At 36.9% G+C, this 17,880-nt stretch overlaps 1 protein-coding gene across 1 annotated transcript in view; it reads left to right on the forward strand.

Moving 5' to 3' along the window:
• The window catches only part of LOC102494740 (lysine-specific demethylase 6A-like), a gene marked incomplete at its 5' end in the record, with an annotated part of 148,416 nt that overhangs the window by 6,346 nt on the left and 124,190 nt on the right, over positions 1-17,880 (forward strand). Inside the window, 1 exon segment of the mRNA XM_027771538.1 lies at positions 1,264-1,390. Coding sequence (XP_027627339.1) covers positions 1,264-1,390 — 127 coding nt within the window.

Here is a 17,880-nt window from a genome sequence, read left to right on the forward strand (position 1 = left end):
AGCGGTTGGAAGATGGTTGGTGTGAGAAAAGAAGATTTTCGGGAAATTATTTCTGCTTAAAGGTGTCGATTATTTAAATACTCTGCAGATTGTTTCATGAATGCTTTATCAAATTATGAAAGTTCAAGTGTGAAAATGTTTGAAGATTATAAATTATAAACTTAATGTTTATAAGAGAAAAACAAAACTTTTGTATTGTCTGGAAATATTGGATTGTTGGAAAATCCATGACATTATTTAATATTTTCTAAGCAAAAATATATATCCACTTTTCTAACAATCCAATAGCTCACTCTAGAGTTTTATCTGTTCATTGAATTGTCATCAAAAGAGCATGTTCCCTAAAAAGAAAGGGGATGCAAAATGTTCAGTCTTGTGAAATTGTAGTTTATTATTAGTTTGTATCTGTAAGTTACCATTATAAATATCACCATCTGTGTTTCTTGTTATGTACAACTTTAAAAATAAATAAATGCATGGGAGGGGAGAGGGCCATTTCTGTTGTGTGGTTGTCAAGGCAGTCAGTTCCCAGTAGCCACCTCTTCAGTTCAAGTCTTGGACCCATGGGGATTCTTGCACATTAAATTCCAAAAGATGGGAGAAATGGAGGAGGGATGGTAGTCACCCTGCCTCATTTGTAGGGGCTTCTTTCTTTCCCTCTTTCTCTCTGTTTTTCTTCTGTCTCTGGTAATCACATGTTCCCTCAGGGAAAATTTATTTCAATGATAAAGAAGAGTTTATGTTTTGGGACCAGCAGCTGGCGTAATGGCTATGTCGCTGGACTCCCACGTAGTTGACCGCGGTTCGCGTCCTGGACCCGGTGGCTTAAAACTCATGCCGGACGCATGTGGGTTCGTGCCCAAGATCCCGAGAAGAGAGTGGAGGAGAAGGGATTGTGGCGTGGCCATCCCCCCTGGGGAGTGATTTCTCACTTTCTGTCTCTCTGTCTCTCTCTGTCTGTCTGGCGAGCGCAAACTCCCTATAGTGAAGAAGAGTTTATGTTTTGTAATCAATCTGTCAGTCTGATGCTTGTAATCATTTAAATTTCTCTCTGTACTTTAAGAACCTTTGAAAGTTTGATTATATTTGATTGTTTGAATCAGATTTCTCTATGGCAATTTTAAATTTTGGGTAGTATGGTTCAAGGTAAATGAATAAAATTACTGAAGTAATATTTTACTTGACTTTTCTTCATGATTGTCTTAAACTAGAACAGTTGAATGTAGATAAATACTTGCTATTTTTTTTTTTTTTAAATTATAGGTTGGCTGCATCATAATACAGATCTGGTAGGAGACAAAGCCATGAAGGAAAGCTGTGCTATTCAGTATCTGCAGAAGTCTTTGGAAGCAGACCCTAACTCTGGCCAATCTTGGTATTTCCTTGGAAGGTGAGAGCAAAGTTGCCTAAAGCTGATTTGCCTTGTAAGCTGTTAGGTGATGTAATATAATTGTATAATGACATTTTATTTAAAATACTTCACAACAAATACTTCTAAATTTGATTTGTTATTTTTTAAGAATTACTTATTTTTAATTCCATTTATCATCATCATTATTTAATTTGACTAGAGATAGAGATAGACAGCGAGAGAGAGAGAGAGAGAGACAAAGGGAAAGGGAGAAAGCAAGCCTTCAGGTTGAGGACTTGAACTACAGTTGGCAATGTGAGAATCCACTGCCCTTAACCACCATACCACCTGCCAGCCCCTAAATTTGATTGCTGATGCTTGTTTTATGTATTAGATAGCTATAGCTATAGCTATATCTGTATCTGTCTGTCTCTGTGTGTGTGTATACACACACACACACACACACACACACATACCCATACAGAGAAGTATAAAAAGAGGCTTTTTCCTCAGGGTGCATGTGTTTGTTCACCACAGAGAGAGAGAGAGAGAGAGACAGAGACAGAGAGAGAGAGACAGTGAGGGAAAATGAGAAATCACCCTGCATTGCCTACAGGTGGTATGACAGTGTTGCAGTCTCTTCTCCATTCTTCTCCGGAGACTTAGGCACACACATATCCAGCATACTTTTCAGTCTGTCAGGTCTGCCAGTTGAACTGTGGTTTGCCTTGTATAATTCCATGCTTTACCCATTATGACACCTGCTGGCCAAATTTCAAAAGTTTTTAAAAGACTTCAGATAATTATCACTGATAGTTTTTTCAGCTGAGTGTTTAGTTATATTTCCTCTGATTTCTTTTTTCTTTCTTTCTTTCTTTTTTTTTTTTTTTGACAGGTTTTCTCTATAGGGCGCGTGCGCTCGCCAGACAGACAGAGAGACATAGAGACAGAAAGCGAGAAATCACCCCCAGTGGGGGATGGCCACGCCGCAATACCTTCTCCTCCAGTCTCCTCTCGGGATCTTGGGCACGCATGCACACGCGCCCAGTGTGAGTTCTAAGCCACCAGGTCCGGGACGCGAACCGCGGTCGACTACGTGGGAGTCCAGCAACCTAGCCATTACACTGACTGCTGGTTCCTGTATTCCCTCTGATTTCTAACGTTTTCTCATATGTAGTTATATAGTGGAAGAGAATATATATTTTACCTTGTGACTATCAGCCAATTATGGAAACATGTTTTATAATTTTGATATGATGAGTCTATACATTAATACAGAAATAGTTATATTATTAATACCTCATATTACAGTTGTTGATATCGTAAACTGAGAAAACAGATAAATTATGACCGGGTTGTTAGAAAAGAAGAAGGCACATAGGAAATAAATTTTATGGACCAGCAAGTGATAGAGTGGTTAAGGCAGCTGGACTCTCACTTGGCTGACCACAGTTCAAGTGTCAATAACAGTGGGCACATGTGCATGTGTATCCAAAATCTCAGAAGGAGAATGGAAGAAAGATTACAGCTTGGCCATCGTTCCTGTGAGTGATCTCTCACGTTTTCTCTCACTGGCTCTCTCCAGCAAGTATACACACCATGTGGCAAAAAACATTAAATCAAAGAGATAGAAAAAAAAAAGAAATTTTATAAATTATTAATTTTTCTGCATAGTATTTATATATACTGAATGTCTGCATTACATGGCAGAAACTGAAAGACTGAAAGATATAAAAGCATGGAGGACAATGGCAGATAACTTGAGTCAGTCTGCAAAGATTATGGGGAATGAGGAAGAATGGGAGGAAGGTAATCCAGGGTAAAAAAAGAAGTTGAATATTTAAAGGACACAAAAATAGAATATTATCTGTTAATAATGTGTATGATTAACAGTGGTTTATAGTAAACCACTGTTCATCATTATAGTGTGTGTGTTTATGAAAAATTTTTACTATATAATGCTTGCACCTGCCAGACACACACACACACACACACACATAGAATTTTGAGCACATGCACACCCACCCACACACCCACCCACACATACACCCAGGGTGTATTTTTTTTTTTTTTTTTGTAGAGGTTTTTGCTATACTGAGCGTGAGCTTGCCAAAGAGACAGAGAGAGACAGACAGAAAGTGAGAAATCACCCCCCAGGGGGGATGGTCATGCTGCAATCCCTTCTCCTCCATTCTCCTCTGGCAATCTTGGACACGTATGCACATGCGCCCAGTGTGAGTTTTAAGCCACTGGTTCCGGGATTCGAACCATGATCGACTACATGGGAATCCAGCGACATAGCCATTACACTAACTGCTGGTCCCAGCCCAGGGTTAGTTTGAAACTACCATATTCAGGACTCAAACCATGCTTGACTGTGTGGAAGTCCAGTAATGTAACCATTTCGCCACCTACTGGTAAATTAAAGTGACTTCCTAGTGTAAATACACAATCTATTAGTCCAGTTGAAGATACTATCATACACATTATCAACAGATAATATTCCATTTTTGTATCATGGGTGATGGCTCTATTGCAGTCCCTTCTCCGTTCTTCTCCTGGGATATTAGGCACATACAGCACATGACATGCCCAATGAGATTTTTAAGCCTGTAGACCTAGTACTCTAACTGCAGTTGGCCATGTGAGAATCTATTGATGCAACAGCTATGCCATCTGCTGGCCCACACGTGCCTGTATTTGTGCTATTTTGATTTTACAACTTTGTAATATATTTGAGGATCAAGAGAGTGAGATGATATTTGCTCCTCTCTTGTGAATGCTCAGTCAGTATTGCTTGAAGGAGTTTTTATCATTCCAGACAAATTGTGTAACTGATTTTTCTAGATCTATAAAGAATATCACTGATAATTTGATTTTTATTGGTTAAATTTGTAGATTATCTGGGTAGAATTGACATTTTGATTATATTAGTTTTTTCAGTCCAGGAATATGGGATGTCTTTCTAATTTTTTTTGTCGGTTTTTTTTTTTTCTTTTCTTTTTTTTATTTAGTTTTTCAGTTTCCTTGTAGAAATCTTTGACTTTGGTTAGGTTTATTCCCAATTTTTTCATTTTTTAAAATGGCTATTGTGAGTGGGATTGCTTTCTAAAACTCTACTTCGGTGCGTTCACTGTTGGTATGTAGAAAGGCTACTGATATTTATATTTTCATTTTGTATCCTGCCTCTTTACTGTTTTCATTTATCACTGCTAGGTGTATTTTTGTGGATTCTTTTGAGTTTTCTATGTATATATACTCATGTCATCTGTAGAGATTATTTCACTTCTTCTTTCCCTATCCCTTGTTTTAATCTTGTGTCTAATTGCAGTGGCTAGGACTTCCCAGTACTGTATTAAAAAAGAGTGGAGGGAACCAGCAGTTAGCGTAATGGCTATGTCGCTGGACTCCCACGTGGTCGACCGCGGTTCACATCCTAGACCCGGTGGCTTAAAAAAACTCACGCCGGGCGCGCGTGCATGCCCAAGATCCCGAGAGGAGAATAGAGGAGAAGGGATTGCGGCGTGACCATTCCCCCCTGGGGGTTGATTTCTCGCTTTCTGTCTCTATGTCTCTCTCTGTCTGGTGAGTGCACGCGCCCTATAGTGAAAACCTCTCAAAACAAAAAAAGGAGTGGAGAAAGTGACTAGCCTTATCTTATTCCAGTTTTTAGTACAAATGCTTTATCTTTTGATCATTAAGTGTGATGTTAGCTATGGGATTTTCATATATGTACCATCTTTTCTTTCCTCCTTTTTGGATTTTAGGCATGTGTACACAGTTATTTACCACTGTGCTTTTCAAGCCTCTGAGGTTAGAACTCAAACTGTTCTGTTGCCCAGGTGTAATCTAGCTGCCTAATCCACAGGCCATCGTCCCTCTGTGCCAATTTTGCTGAGAGTTTTAAACATGAAAGGATTTTGTGTTTTATCAAATGTTTTTTTCTATGTTGATTGATGTGATCATGTAGTTTTTATCTTTCTGTTAATATGGTGTTTTATATTTATGGTTCTGTGGATGTTGAACCAACTTTGAGTCTTTAGAATAAACCTGTCTGGTTGTGGTGTAAAATCTTTTTAAGGTGCTATTGGATATGATTTACTAGTAATTTACAGAGAATTTTTCCATCTGAGATGATCTGCAGTTTTGTTTTCTCCTTATCTGTTTTGGTGATGAGGGTGGTGGAACCTTCATAAAATGAATTTGGATGGGTTCTTTCCTTTGTACAGATACTTTGAGTGGAATGGTGTTTAGTTCTTTTATAAATTTTTGTGGAATTTAGAAGTGAAATGTCTGGACCTGGGCTTTTTTTTCTTGAGAGGGTATTTATCACTGATTCGATTTCATTGCTTGTGATTGGATTCAGGCTTTCTGTTTTTCTGATTCAGTCTTGGTAGGTCTTCCAAAAATTTGTCCAGCAGGCCTAGGTTTTCTTGGACTTTAGCGTAAAGTCACTCATAATATGCTCCAATAATATTCTTTTGTATTTCTGTTATATTTGCTTTAAAATGTCTGGTGAATTTGATTTATCTGATTCCTGTATTAAAAAAGAGTGGAGGGAACCAGCAGTTAGCGTAATGGCTATGTCGCTGGACTCCCACGTGGTCGACCGCGGTTCACATCCTAGACCCGGTGGCTTAAAAAAACTCACGCCGGGCGCGCGTGCATGCCCAAGATCCCGAGAGGAGAATAGAGGAGAAGGGATTGCGGCGTGACCATTCCCCCCTGGGGGTTGATTTCTCGCTTTCTGTCTCTATGTCTCTCTCTGTCTGGTGAGTGCACGCGCCCTATAGTGAAAACCTCTCAAAACAAAAAAAGGAGTGGAGAAAGTGACTAGCCTTATCTTATTCCAGTTTTTCGTACAAATGCTTTATCTTTTGATCATTAAGTGTGATGTTAGCTATGGGATTTTCATATATGTACCATCTTTTCTTTCCTCCTTTTTGGATTTTAGGCATGTGTACACAGTTATTTACCACTGTGCTTTTCAAGCCTCTGAGGTTAGAACTCAAACTGTTCTGTTGCCCAGGTGTAATCTAGCTGCCTAATCCACAGGCCATCGTCCCTCTGTGCCAATTTTGCTGAGAGTTTTAAACATGAAAGGATTTTGTGTTTTATCAAATGTTTTTTTCTATGTTGATTGATGTGATCATGTAGTTTTTATCTTTCTGTTAATATGGTGTTTTATATTTATGGTTCTGTGGATGTTGAACCAACTTTGAGTCTTTAGAATAAACCTGTCTGGTTGTGGTGTAAAATCTTTTTAAGGTGCTATTGGATATGATTTACTAGTAATTTACAGAGAATTTTTCCATCTGAGGTGATCTGCAGTTTTGTTTTCTCCTTATCTGTTTTGGTGATGAGGGTGGTGGAACCTTCATAAAATGAATTTGGATGGGTTCTTTCCTTTGTACAGATACTTTGAGTGGAATGGTGTTTAGTTCTTTTATAAATTTTTGTGGAATTTAGAAGTGAAATGTCTGGACCTGGGCTTTTTTTTCTTGAGAGGGTATTTATCACTGATTCGATTTCATTGCTTGTGATTGGATTCAGGCTTTCTGTTTTTCTGATTCAGTCTTGGTAGGTCTTCCAAAAATTTGTCCAGCAGGCCTAGGTTTTCTTGGACTTTAGCGTAAAGTCACTCATAATATGCTCCAATAATATTCTTTTGTATTTCTGTTATATTTGCTTTAAAATGTCTGGTGAATTTGATTTATCTGATTCCTTTTTCTCTTCATAATTAGTCTAGCTAACAGTGTGTCAATTTGTTTTATCTTCTTAAAAAACCTGGTTTGGGTTTTATTTATTTTCTCTTTTATTTTTTTTTTCTGTTGCATTTATATCTGCTCTAATCTTTATTATTTCTTTTCTCCTGGCACTTCTTGGGCTTTTTTGTTGTTCCCTGAGGTGTATTGTTAGGTTATCTATTTTACACTTTTGTATCATTTTTTTGTGCACTAATTGCTATGAACTTCCTTCTTATGGTTTGCTTTCAGTGTTTCCCATTAGTTATGGAAAACTATGTACTCATTATCATTTGTTTCATGGACTCTTTGGATTTCAGTCCTAAATTTTTCAGTGCTTATAAACTAATTCTGGAGTAGGTTGTTTGTGTATTTTTGAGTTATTTTTTTAAAATTACTTTCTAATTTAGTTCTGTCATGGTCAGAGAAGATACTACAAATAGTTTCTATGTCTTTGAATTTGTAAAGGCTTTTTTTTTTGTGCCCTACCATGTAGTTATTCTTTGAAAATATTCCATGTGGGGGAATCAGAAAAATGTGTGTTTTGCGGATTCTTTCTCCACCTGTGGCACTCAGTTCCTTTTGAGTGGTCGCTGGGAAAACTTGCTCTTGGTGCTGACCGTTCTCTGCAGCACAAAGTGTCTATGAAGACATAGTGTTCCTGTGATACCTGCATTTATGGAGTGTCTTCAGTGAGTGAAGTCTCTGGTCTCCTTCATTGTTTGGCCTGTGTAGCTCTCTTAGATTGAACTTCAAGAATTAGAAAGAAGCACACCATCCATCAGATGACTAGAAATCATTGCAGGATGACAAGAAATATGGGAAAACAAGAAAATACCTCTCCTAAGGAAAAAGAATAACTACTCTTCATCTACAAGCAGTTCAGTGGAAATCATGGAAATGTCTGATAAAGAATTTAGACCATTCATGGAGAATAGAGATGGAAGAGAAGAGACTGTGAACTGCAGAAGAGAAAGGAGAAAGAAACTGATGAGTTCCAGGAGGTGAGGAAATTCTTGCAAGATCTAAAAGAGAAATTACATACTTTAAAAAAGAATCAAATGGAAGTGTTAGAGATGAAGGCTATAATACAAGAATTCAAAACCTTCCTTGAAAGTATTAAAAGAAAATAGAATCTTATGACCTCAGTCAGAATGTCTAAGATTAAAAAACAAAAAATGATAAGTGCTGGCGGGGGTGTGGTGGAAAGGGAACTCTCTTACACTGCTGGTGGGAAGGTAAATTGGTCCAGCCATGGTGAAGAACAATTTGGAGAGTCCTCAACAGCATTCCCACTCCTTGGTACCCGAAGGACAGAAGAATACTTAATCAGAAAAGTGCATGCACATCGATGTTTATTGTGGCACTATTCACAATTGTTAAGTCATGGAAACAAGCCAAATGCCACGAACTTATGAATGGTTAGAAAAACTGTGGCACATATACTCAACAGAATACTATTCATCATAAAAAACCACAAAACCCTGGCTTTTGACAGGAAGTGGATGAATATGGAAGACTTACTGTTGAGGGAAACAAGCCATGCTATGAAGGAGAAGCATTGTATGTCCCCACTTAATATATACCGAGTGTGTGCACTCTATGACTGAAACTAATTATCTAAAGGATATTGAAACTCATTACATAGATGTAAATACCAGATATTGTGTGTGTGAAAGAGGAGGGTCTGAGGAAGGACATTTGGGGGAGGGGCAGAGAGGCAATTCATTAATGGCACAATGAGGTGTGGTATTATCTGTTGAAGATATTTCGTAGTTTTATCAAAAGTACTATGGAGAAATGTTCACCTGTTGAAATATCCATTTTGTAAGATAAATAATAATGTGATTGAAAGTATGGAGAAAATGAAATGAATAAAAAATGATTATGAGGTAAAAACATTTAAACATGTGAAAAAAAAATAGAATCTCAAATGTAGGAGAGAAATTTCCTGGCCTAGAAAAATCTACCACGAAGACTGAGAAAATTGCCAAAAATTTGAGAGTAATATACGAAAAATACTAGATACCATCTAATATCCAAACATCTCGATAATTGGTATTCCAGAATGTGAATAAAGGCATTGATAATCTATTCCATGAAATCCTGCAAGAAAACTTTTCAAACCTAGAGAGGCACTCAACGTTCCAGTCCCAAGAAATACAAAGGACCCCAAATAGAATCAACCCAAGTAGATCTTTTCCAAGACACATTATTGCCAGGTTGACTAAAGCCACAGACAAAGACAAGTTACTAAGACTGACAAGAGAAAATCATTAAGTTACCTACAAAGGATATTCCATCAAGCTAACAACAGACCTCTCACTGGAAACAATAACAATCTGAGCAAGAAAAGAATGGGAAATATATTCAAAGTGTTAAGGGAAAAGCAATTTCAACCAAGAATACTGTCGACACAGAAATAAGTGTTCAAAAACTAAGAAAGTAGACAACTTAATTGTAGGGACAAGTCTGGAGTTGAGTATTACATATCAGAATTTAATTGGGAAAATCAAACTACAACATATGATAAAGTATATGAGACTGAATTGGTGAAGTATAATTTTATGACCTTTGACCAAAATATTGCTGATTTTCTTGTAGACTGTTACCTGGTTGTAAGGATTTGTGTCCTGTCTTGAAATATGGATAGGTTTATGCACCTACCATTTGAACAGAATCCTAACCTGTTTCCTGGCTTTAAGCAAAGTTCCTTAGCATGTCCTTGATTTAATTAAAACTAGTTTTCTTAATAGTACCAAGTGAACTTGCTATTTAAAGTAGTAAGATTATTTAAGAAATTGTGTGTTCTATACAATGTGAGGGAGAAAGGAATGGAAGACAACAGTAGACACCCAGAGATAGTGTGAGAAGAGGGTGGGGAAGAACAGAGGGTCAGAAATAGGTAAAAAATAATTCTAGAAACTAAAAATGGAAAATTTTCAATAACAATATTCATGATTAAACCACTATGCAGTATATTCTGGAGGGGAAATCACATTGTGCATGCTGTGATAATGCTTAGGAAAAAAAAGAAAATTAAGTTAAAAAGTTTCAGAAAAAAAAACCCAAAACTTTTTTTTGAAAAAAAAAAAAAAAAAAACCATTGAAAATATCTATTCAATGACTGCAGTTAGATATATAGCCCCAGCTAGGTGCTACTTTATAGGATGTTCATTCTATTCACTGAGGCTTATGCCTAAAGTTGAACTTGTGTTCAAGGAAATGTATATGTTTGCTGTGCTTGCTATGAAAATATTTGGATTAATCAAGATCTTTAGTGACTCAATAAAATGTGGGGGGAAATAGTATAGAAAGTAAACATAGATACCAGAGACAATGTGGGAGGAGTGTGAGAGATGGCAGAGTGTAAGAGATAGGGAATCAAAGATGGGAAAAAAAGCAAAATATACAGCAAACAAGAAATGGATAATTATTTGTTGACAACACAAATATTGATGTGCTTGACGGAGCCAATATACAGTTTACTCTGGATGGAAAATCTCACTTTGTATGCTGTAATGATTTAGAGTGAATGAATGTAAATAGATAAATTTAATAAAAAATGAAAAAAAAAAGAAAAATGTGTATTTTGTCATTGTTGAGAAAAAGTTCTTTTTTTTTTTTTTTTATTTTTCCTATCTCCATCAGATTCTGGAAAGAACCCCTCCTCTCTTTCACTATGAATATTCTGAATTGTATTTCTGACATTCCCTCAAATTCTTTTGTGCTTCTGTGGTTGAGTAAGAGTTATTCTTCTGTGGATGAGGGAGTATTGAGTAGTCTATTTTGAGTATAGTTGTCATACAATTTCACTTGTTTAGTTTGTATTTAGTTGTATAATATACATGTTTTTCCTTAGTAAATTTAATAAAACATATCTAAATGAGAAGGAGGACTATTCTTAGGATAATCTCATTTTTTTTCCTCATTTTCTTTTTTTTTTTAAAGATTTTTGCTATAGGGCACATGTGCTTGCCAGACCGACAGAGAGAGAGATAGAGATATAGAAAGCAAGAAATCACTCCCCCAGTGGGATGGCCTTGCTGCAGTCCCTTCTCCTCCATTCTCCTCTCGGGATCTTGGGCATGCATGCACACGCACCCAGCATGAGTTTTAAGCCACAAGGTCTGGGATGCGAACTGCGGTTGACTACATGGGAGTCCAGGTATTATGCTAACTGCTGGTCTCAGGATAATCTCATTTTTTTAGTAGAGAGATCTTTTGTCTATAAGATGTATACACTTACTGAAGAAACAGAGAGAAAGTGAGAAATCACTCCCCAGCAGGGGTGGCCCTGCTGAAATCCCTTCTTTTCCATTCTCCTCTCACTCACGCCTGGTGTGAATTTTAAGGTGCTGGGTCTAGAACTCGAACCCCAGTCGAATACAAGAATCCAGTGGCATAACCATTATATCATCTATTGGTCCCAGGGTAGTTTTTTTTATGATGTAAGCATTAACTGAAAACTATTTACAGCAGTCTTTTTCTTGTTTTCTTGTTTGTTGTTGATTTTTAAATTTTAATTCTGTTATAGGGTTCATCCACTGAGAGAGAGAGAGAAAGAGAGAAAATGGGAAAAGTGATAAAGTGGTAAAGTAACTCCCCTGCATATAGTGTCATGCCACAATCACTTTTCTTTGTATCTGCCCTTTTGCAATTTTGGGCATGTATGTACATTTACCCACTATGCTTTTCAATGTGCTGAGGTTAGGACTTGAACTGCTCTGTTAGCCATGTGTAATCTTGTTGCTTAATCCACCAGGTCACTGGTGGCCCTATAACATTCTTCTGATGTCACTTTAAGCATATAAAATAGTCTAATTTGTGTTCCTTGTGATACAGATCTTTAGAGTTAAAACTTTGTTCTTTTTTCCACTAAAAGTTTTTAAGAGAATCTAAATCTCTTTTTTTATCTTTATTGTACAACAAATTGTTTTAAGCAAACTTGGTTCATTACTGAATAGACAGTTTGGTTACTAAGTAGAATAAATGAACCAAATATTTGGGTATAGATTTAGCTCCACATTATTACAATTAATGCCTGCACAATGAATGTCTTAGTCCAGTAAGTCTAAAAGAGGTTTTGTTTTGTTTTGTTTTGTTTTGTTTTATCACAAAAGGGGGAGTGTTGGGACCAGAAGTTGGTGTACTGGCTATGTTGCTGGACTCACATGTAGTCAACCACGGTTTGAGTCCTGGACCCAGTAGCTTAGTTATATGGTGGTTTATTATCAGAGAAAGAACTAGAACCCAGGTTTACACCAGTCTTCTTATTTTACAACTTGTAAAATTTTTGTTTTTTGACCAGCCCTTGGACTGGTTGTTAAATCAGCTGGATCCAGGGACCAGCAGATGGTGTAAAAGGTTACTTCCCTGGACTTGTACATAGTAGACCAGGGTTTTGGTCCTGGACCCAGTAGCTTAAATTAAAGGCAGGTACATGTGCATGTGTGTCCAGTATCCTAAGAAGAGAATAATGGAAAAGGGATTGCAGTGTTGGCCATCCCTCCAGGATGTATGTGTTTGTTTGTGTGCAGCATGGCACTCATGTATGCACCTAAAATCAGAGAAGGGGATGAAGGAATTATGCTATGACCAAGCCCCATTGGTTTTCCTTTCCCATTTTTTTTTTCCTCTGTCTCTTTCTTTCTCTCTCTCTGGCAAGCATATGTGAACACTAGCAAATATAAAAGAGAAAAATGTTGGTTTCAAAAATTACTACTTATTTTTCCAATAGGCAGATTGTGTGGTAATATTCAATTTTGGGGTTTCCATTTTGTTTCCTTTAATTTTCAATTTAAACTTTGTAATTGCTCAGTCTTATGGTGCACAATATGATACGTCTTTTTTTGTTTTTGTTTTCATTTTTCTTTCAGAGAGGTTTTTAGTCTAGGGCATGTGCGCTTGCCTGAAAGACAGAGAGAAAGTGAGAAATCACCCCCCAGGGGGATGGCTATGCCACAATCCCTTCTCCTTCACTCTCCTCTTGGGATTTTGGGGGCACGTACACACATGCGCCTTACGTGAGTTTAAGCCACCAGGTCTGGGATTCGAACCGCAGTTGACTACATGGAAGTTCAGCAATATAGCCATTATGCTAACTGCTGGTTCCTTTCTTTTTAAGAGAGATTTTTGCTATAGGGCTTGTATGTTCACCAGAGAGACAGACAATAAGCAAGAAAAATCACATCCTGAACGGGTCGGCCATGGTGCAATCCCCTCTTTTCCATTCTTCTCTCAGAATTTTGGTGGGTGCATGCATGCATGCACACCTGGCATGAGTTGCGGTGTTCAGGACTTGAACCTTGGTTAGCCATGTGGGAGTGCAGTGACATGACCATTATTCTATCTGTTGTTCCCCTCAATATATTTCAATATGTTGTATATGTTGTTTATTACTCAAGCCAGAATTTGGCATTTGATTTTATGATATTAACATTCTTTCAGTCACCAGCAGTTGGCATAGTGGTTGTGTTGTTGGATTCCCTCTTGACTATGGTTGACGTCTCAGACTCAGAAGGTTCAAACTCACACCGGGCACATGTGCATATGTGCCCAAAATCCCAAAGGAGGAGAAGGGATTGAGGAGTGGCCATCCCTTCAGGGGAGGATTTCTCACTTTTTGTCACTCTGGCAATTGCATGTGCCCTATAGTGAATATCTCCTAAAAAACAAAGAAACAAACAATATTTATATACAGACACACACACACACACACACACACACACACACACACACAGATTCATTCATATATTTATATAATCTTTCAGTTATCTGTCCCTGTTCACAGCATCTCTCTTCTTCTGAATCTTTTCCTCTGCTCACAGAGGTGGTAGTGTACTGTTTATAATTGCCATCTCGGCTTCATTTATCAATATCTATATGTTTTTACATAGCCTAACACAAAAATAACTTATTCTTTTATTTCTTTGGAGGTCTTATTGAAGGTTTTGCCTACTCCAATGTCCAAGAGTTCGCCCTGTGTTTTCCACTGGTAATTTTATGGTTTGGAGCTTATTTTTAAATCTTTGAGCTGTTTGATTTGCTTTTGGAAAAATAGTAGTGTCATTTCATTTTTCTGCAATCTTTGAGCTGTTTGATTTGCTTTTGGAAAAATAGTAGTGTCATTTCATTTTTTTGTAAGTAGATATTCTGTTTTTCCAGCACCATTTGATAGAGAGATTTTTTTTTTCTTATTGGAATGTTTTGTGTTCTATGTCTGCTGACTGTATGTTTTGGGGTTTATTTCTAGGTTCTTTCTCTCTCCCTCTCTCTTTAAAGTATTTGACACAAGGTACCTGGATTAGCCAGAGAGAAAAACAGAGAGAGGGTAAGTGAGAAATCTGTCCCCCAGAGGAATGGGCATGCTAAAGCCCTTCTCTCACAATCTCCCTTCAGAATTTTGGGCATGAACACACCCATAGCACAAATCTCAAGCCATTGGGTTTAGGGCTCAAACTATAGTTGACCATGTGCAAGACCAGTGCTTTAATCTCACCACTAACAGCTGGCCCCTTGGATTCTCTATTCTTTTCCACTGGTCTACATGGTGATTATCACAACTTTGTAATATGTTTCAAGATCAGGAAGTGAGTTATCTCCTACTTTTTATTTTTTTTTTGGTACATTATTGCTTTGGTGATACAGGGCCATTTATTATTATAAACAATTTTTTAAACTTTGTTTTTAAATTTGACCAGAGAGGGACAGGGTTTGGAGTGGGGGTGGGGAGTAAGAAAACAAGTCAGCAGGTCTGGGACTCGAACCAGTTTGCCATGTGGGAATCCAGTGCCCTTATCTACTACATCACCCACTGGACACAATTACAGACAAATTTTGTGATTTATTTCTTTCTATTTCCATGAATGATCTTTGGTAATTTGATTATTATTTTATTAAACTAGTAAATTTCTTAGGGTAGAATTGACATTTTCATTATATTAATTCTTCCATTCCAGTAACATGGAATATCTTTTCACTTTTGGATGTAATTTTCCATTTTCTTTTTTAGTTTTTGAAAGTTTTTCTCGTAGAAGTCTTTCACTTCTTTGGTAAGACTAGATGGAGGCTTCCTAGAATGAATTTGAGAGGGTTCCTCTTTTTTTCTGATCCTTAGAAATAGTTTGAGTAAAATTGGGATTAGCTCTTCACAAGTTTTATAGGATTCAAAAGGAAAGGCATTAGGGACCTACACTGGTCTTTACTGAGACTCTTTATTACTGATTTAGTCTCATTGCCTATTAATGGTCTTGTAGTACTTTCTATGTCTTTCTGAGTGAATCTTAGTAGATTGTATAGGAATTTGTTCATCTCATCTAGGTTTTTCGTTTGCAGGATTCACTCATGATTTTTTATGTATGTTTCAATATCCTTGTTTCATTGCTGACTTTATCTGGTTCCTTTCCTTGTTCTTAATTAGTCTAGCTATTAGTATGTCTTTTTTTTGGGGGGGGGGAAGGTTTTTGCTATATTGGGCATATGTGCTCACCAGAAAGATAGAGAGACAGAAAGCAAGAAATCACCCCCCTGTGGGATTACCACGCTGCAATCCCTAATCCTCTATTCTCTTGTGATCTTGGGCATACATGCACTTGCATCCGGCATGAGTTTAAGCCACCAAGTCTGGGACTCGAACCACAGTCGACTACATGGGAGTCCAGCGACATTGCCATTACGCCCACTGCTGGTTCCTGGTTTGTGTATTTATCTTCTCAAAGAACCAGCTTTTCGTTTCATGCATCATTTTGAATAGTTCGTTGGTTTTTAAATTTTTTTTTTAATTTAATTTATTTCTGCTCTAATCTTTATTATTTCTGTTCTCCTGGTTTTTTTGTTAGTTTGTTTTTGTTTTTGTTGCTGTTGTTGATATTTTTCCTGTTCCCTGAGATGTAGTGTTAGGCTGTTTGTTTGCCATCTTTTGAATTTTTTCTGTCAGCACTAATTGCTAGGAACTTCCCTCTAGGACTGCTTTCCCTGTGTCCTATAGGTTATGAAAACTCGTGTATTTGTTATCATTGCCTTTATTTATTTATTTTTTTAGAGGTTTTTTTTATATAGGGTGCGTGCTTTCTCCTGACAGACATAGACAGACAGAAAGAGAGAAAGCCAGAAATCACACCCTGGGGGATGGCTACACCACAATCCCTTCTCCTCCATTCTCCTCTTGGGATCTTGGGCGCGCACGCACATGCGCCCTTTGTGAGTTTTAAGCCACTGGATCCAGGACTTGAACCACGGTCAACTACACGGGAGTCTAGCGACATAGCCATTACGCTAACTGCTGCTCCCTGTTATCATTGGCTTTGATGAATCTTTTAATTTTGGTCTTTATTTCTTTAGTGGTTGTGAAGTCATTAAGAAGCAGTTCTTGGTTTTCATGTGTCTGTGTATTTTCTTCAGTTTCTTTCAACTGTAATTTCATAGTGTTTAGAAAAGATGCTGGACATAGTTTCTGTACATTTAAATTTATAAAGACTTGTTTTATGCTGCTGTTGGGTGAAAAGTTCTATAGATGTCTTTCAAGGCCATTTGATTTATGGTATCATATAGATTCTATATTTCTCTACTCTTTTTTTATCTATATGATCTTCAGAGGAAATAGTGGGGTATTGAGATTTTCCACAGCTAGTGTAATTGCACTTCCTTTAGATCTGTCTTTCTTTCATGTATTTGGGTGTTCCATTGTTGGGTGCATAGTTAGTCCTTGGTGGACTTACCCTGTTAGTACTATATATATTATTCTTCCCTACCTCTTCTTACCTTTTTGACTTAAAGTCTATTTTGTTTGATATTGGTATCATGACTAGCCTTTTTAAAATTTTTTCATTTGTATGAAATATCTTATCCAGCTGTTCTCTTTCAGTCTATGTATGTCTTTATCAGTGAAGTATGTTTCTTGCAAGCAGGATATATAGGGCTTCAATTTTTTTAAAACCAGTCAGCCAGTCTATTTCTTTAAGTGGAGAATTTAATCCGTCAACATTCAGTGTTACTATTGATATTTGGAAATTTATTCCTGCCATTTTGTAAGTAGTTTTCTTGGTTATTTTGTGTTTTCTTATTTCTGATTGTCTCTTTTGTTTTCCTGAAATAGTACTTCTCTCAATACCTCTTGAAGAACTGACTTGGTAAAATCTTTCAGGTCTTGTTTATATGGAAATGATTTTATTTTTTCTTCCCATTTGAAGGATAATTTTGTGGGTATGATATTCTTTTTTTTTTCTTTTTTTTTATTATCATCATAATCTTCTTTATATTACATTGGATTACATATAACTTTACATTGACTTCCATTGCTTTTTCAAAAGGGAATGCCATGCATGTCAGTCAATACAGAGGCATCGATCTCCCCGCTTTATCATTCAAAGTCTTTTCCATGCATTTCCCAATAATTATTATTATTTTTTTTTATTATTATCATAATCTTCTTTATATTACATTGGATTACATATAACTTTACATTGACTTCCATTGCTTTTTCAAAAGGGAATGCCATGCATGTCAGTCAATACAGAGGCATCGATCTCCCCGCTTTATCATTCAAAGTCTTTTCCATGCATTTCCCAATAATTATTATTATTATAATTTTTTAAAACAGTCAATCACTATTTCTCATTTTGCTTGTTAAAAGACTTCACCCATCATGAAATACTTCCCAGACCAGTCCAGTTGAGAATACTATACACGTCATCTTCAACAGATAATGAACCATATGTGTTTCTCACTAACATCCCCTCTATTGTTCACTTTCTATCTTTCTCTATCCTCTTCTCTTTTTTTTTT

The sequence above is a fragment of the Tupaia chinensis genome, unplaced genomic scaffold (assembly GCF_000334495.1).
Source record: "Tupaia chinensis unplaced genomic scaffold, TupChi_1.0 Scaffold000222_1, whole genome shotgun sequence".
NCBI lineage: Eukaryota > Metazoa > Chordata > Mammalia > Scandentia > Tupaiidae > Tupaia > Tupaia belangeri.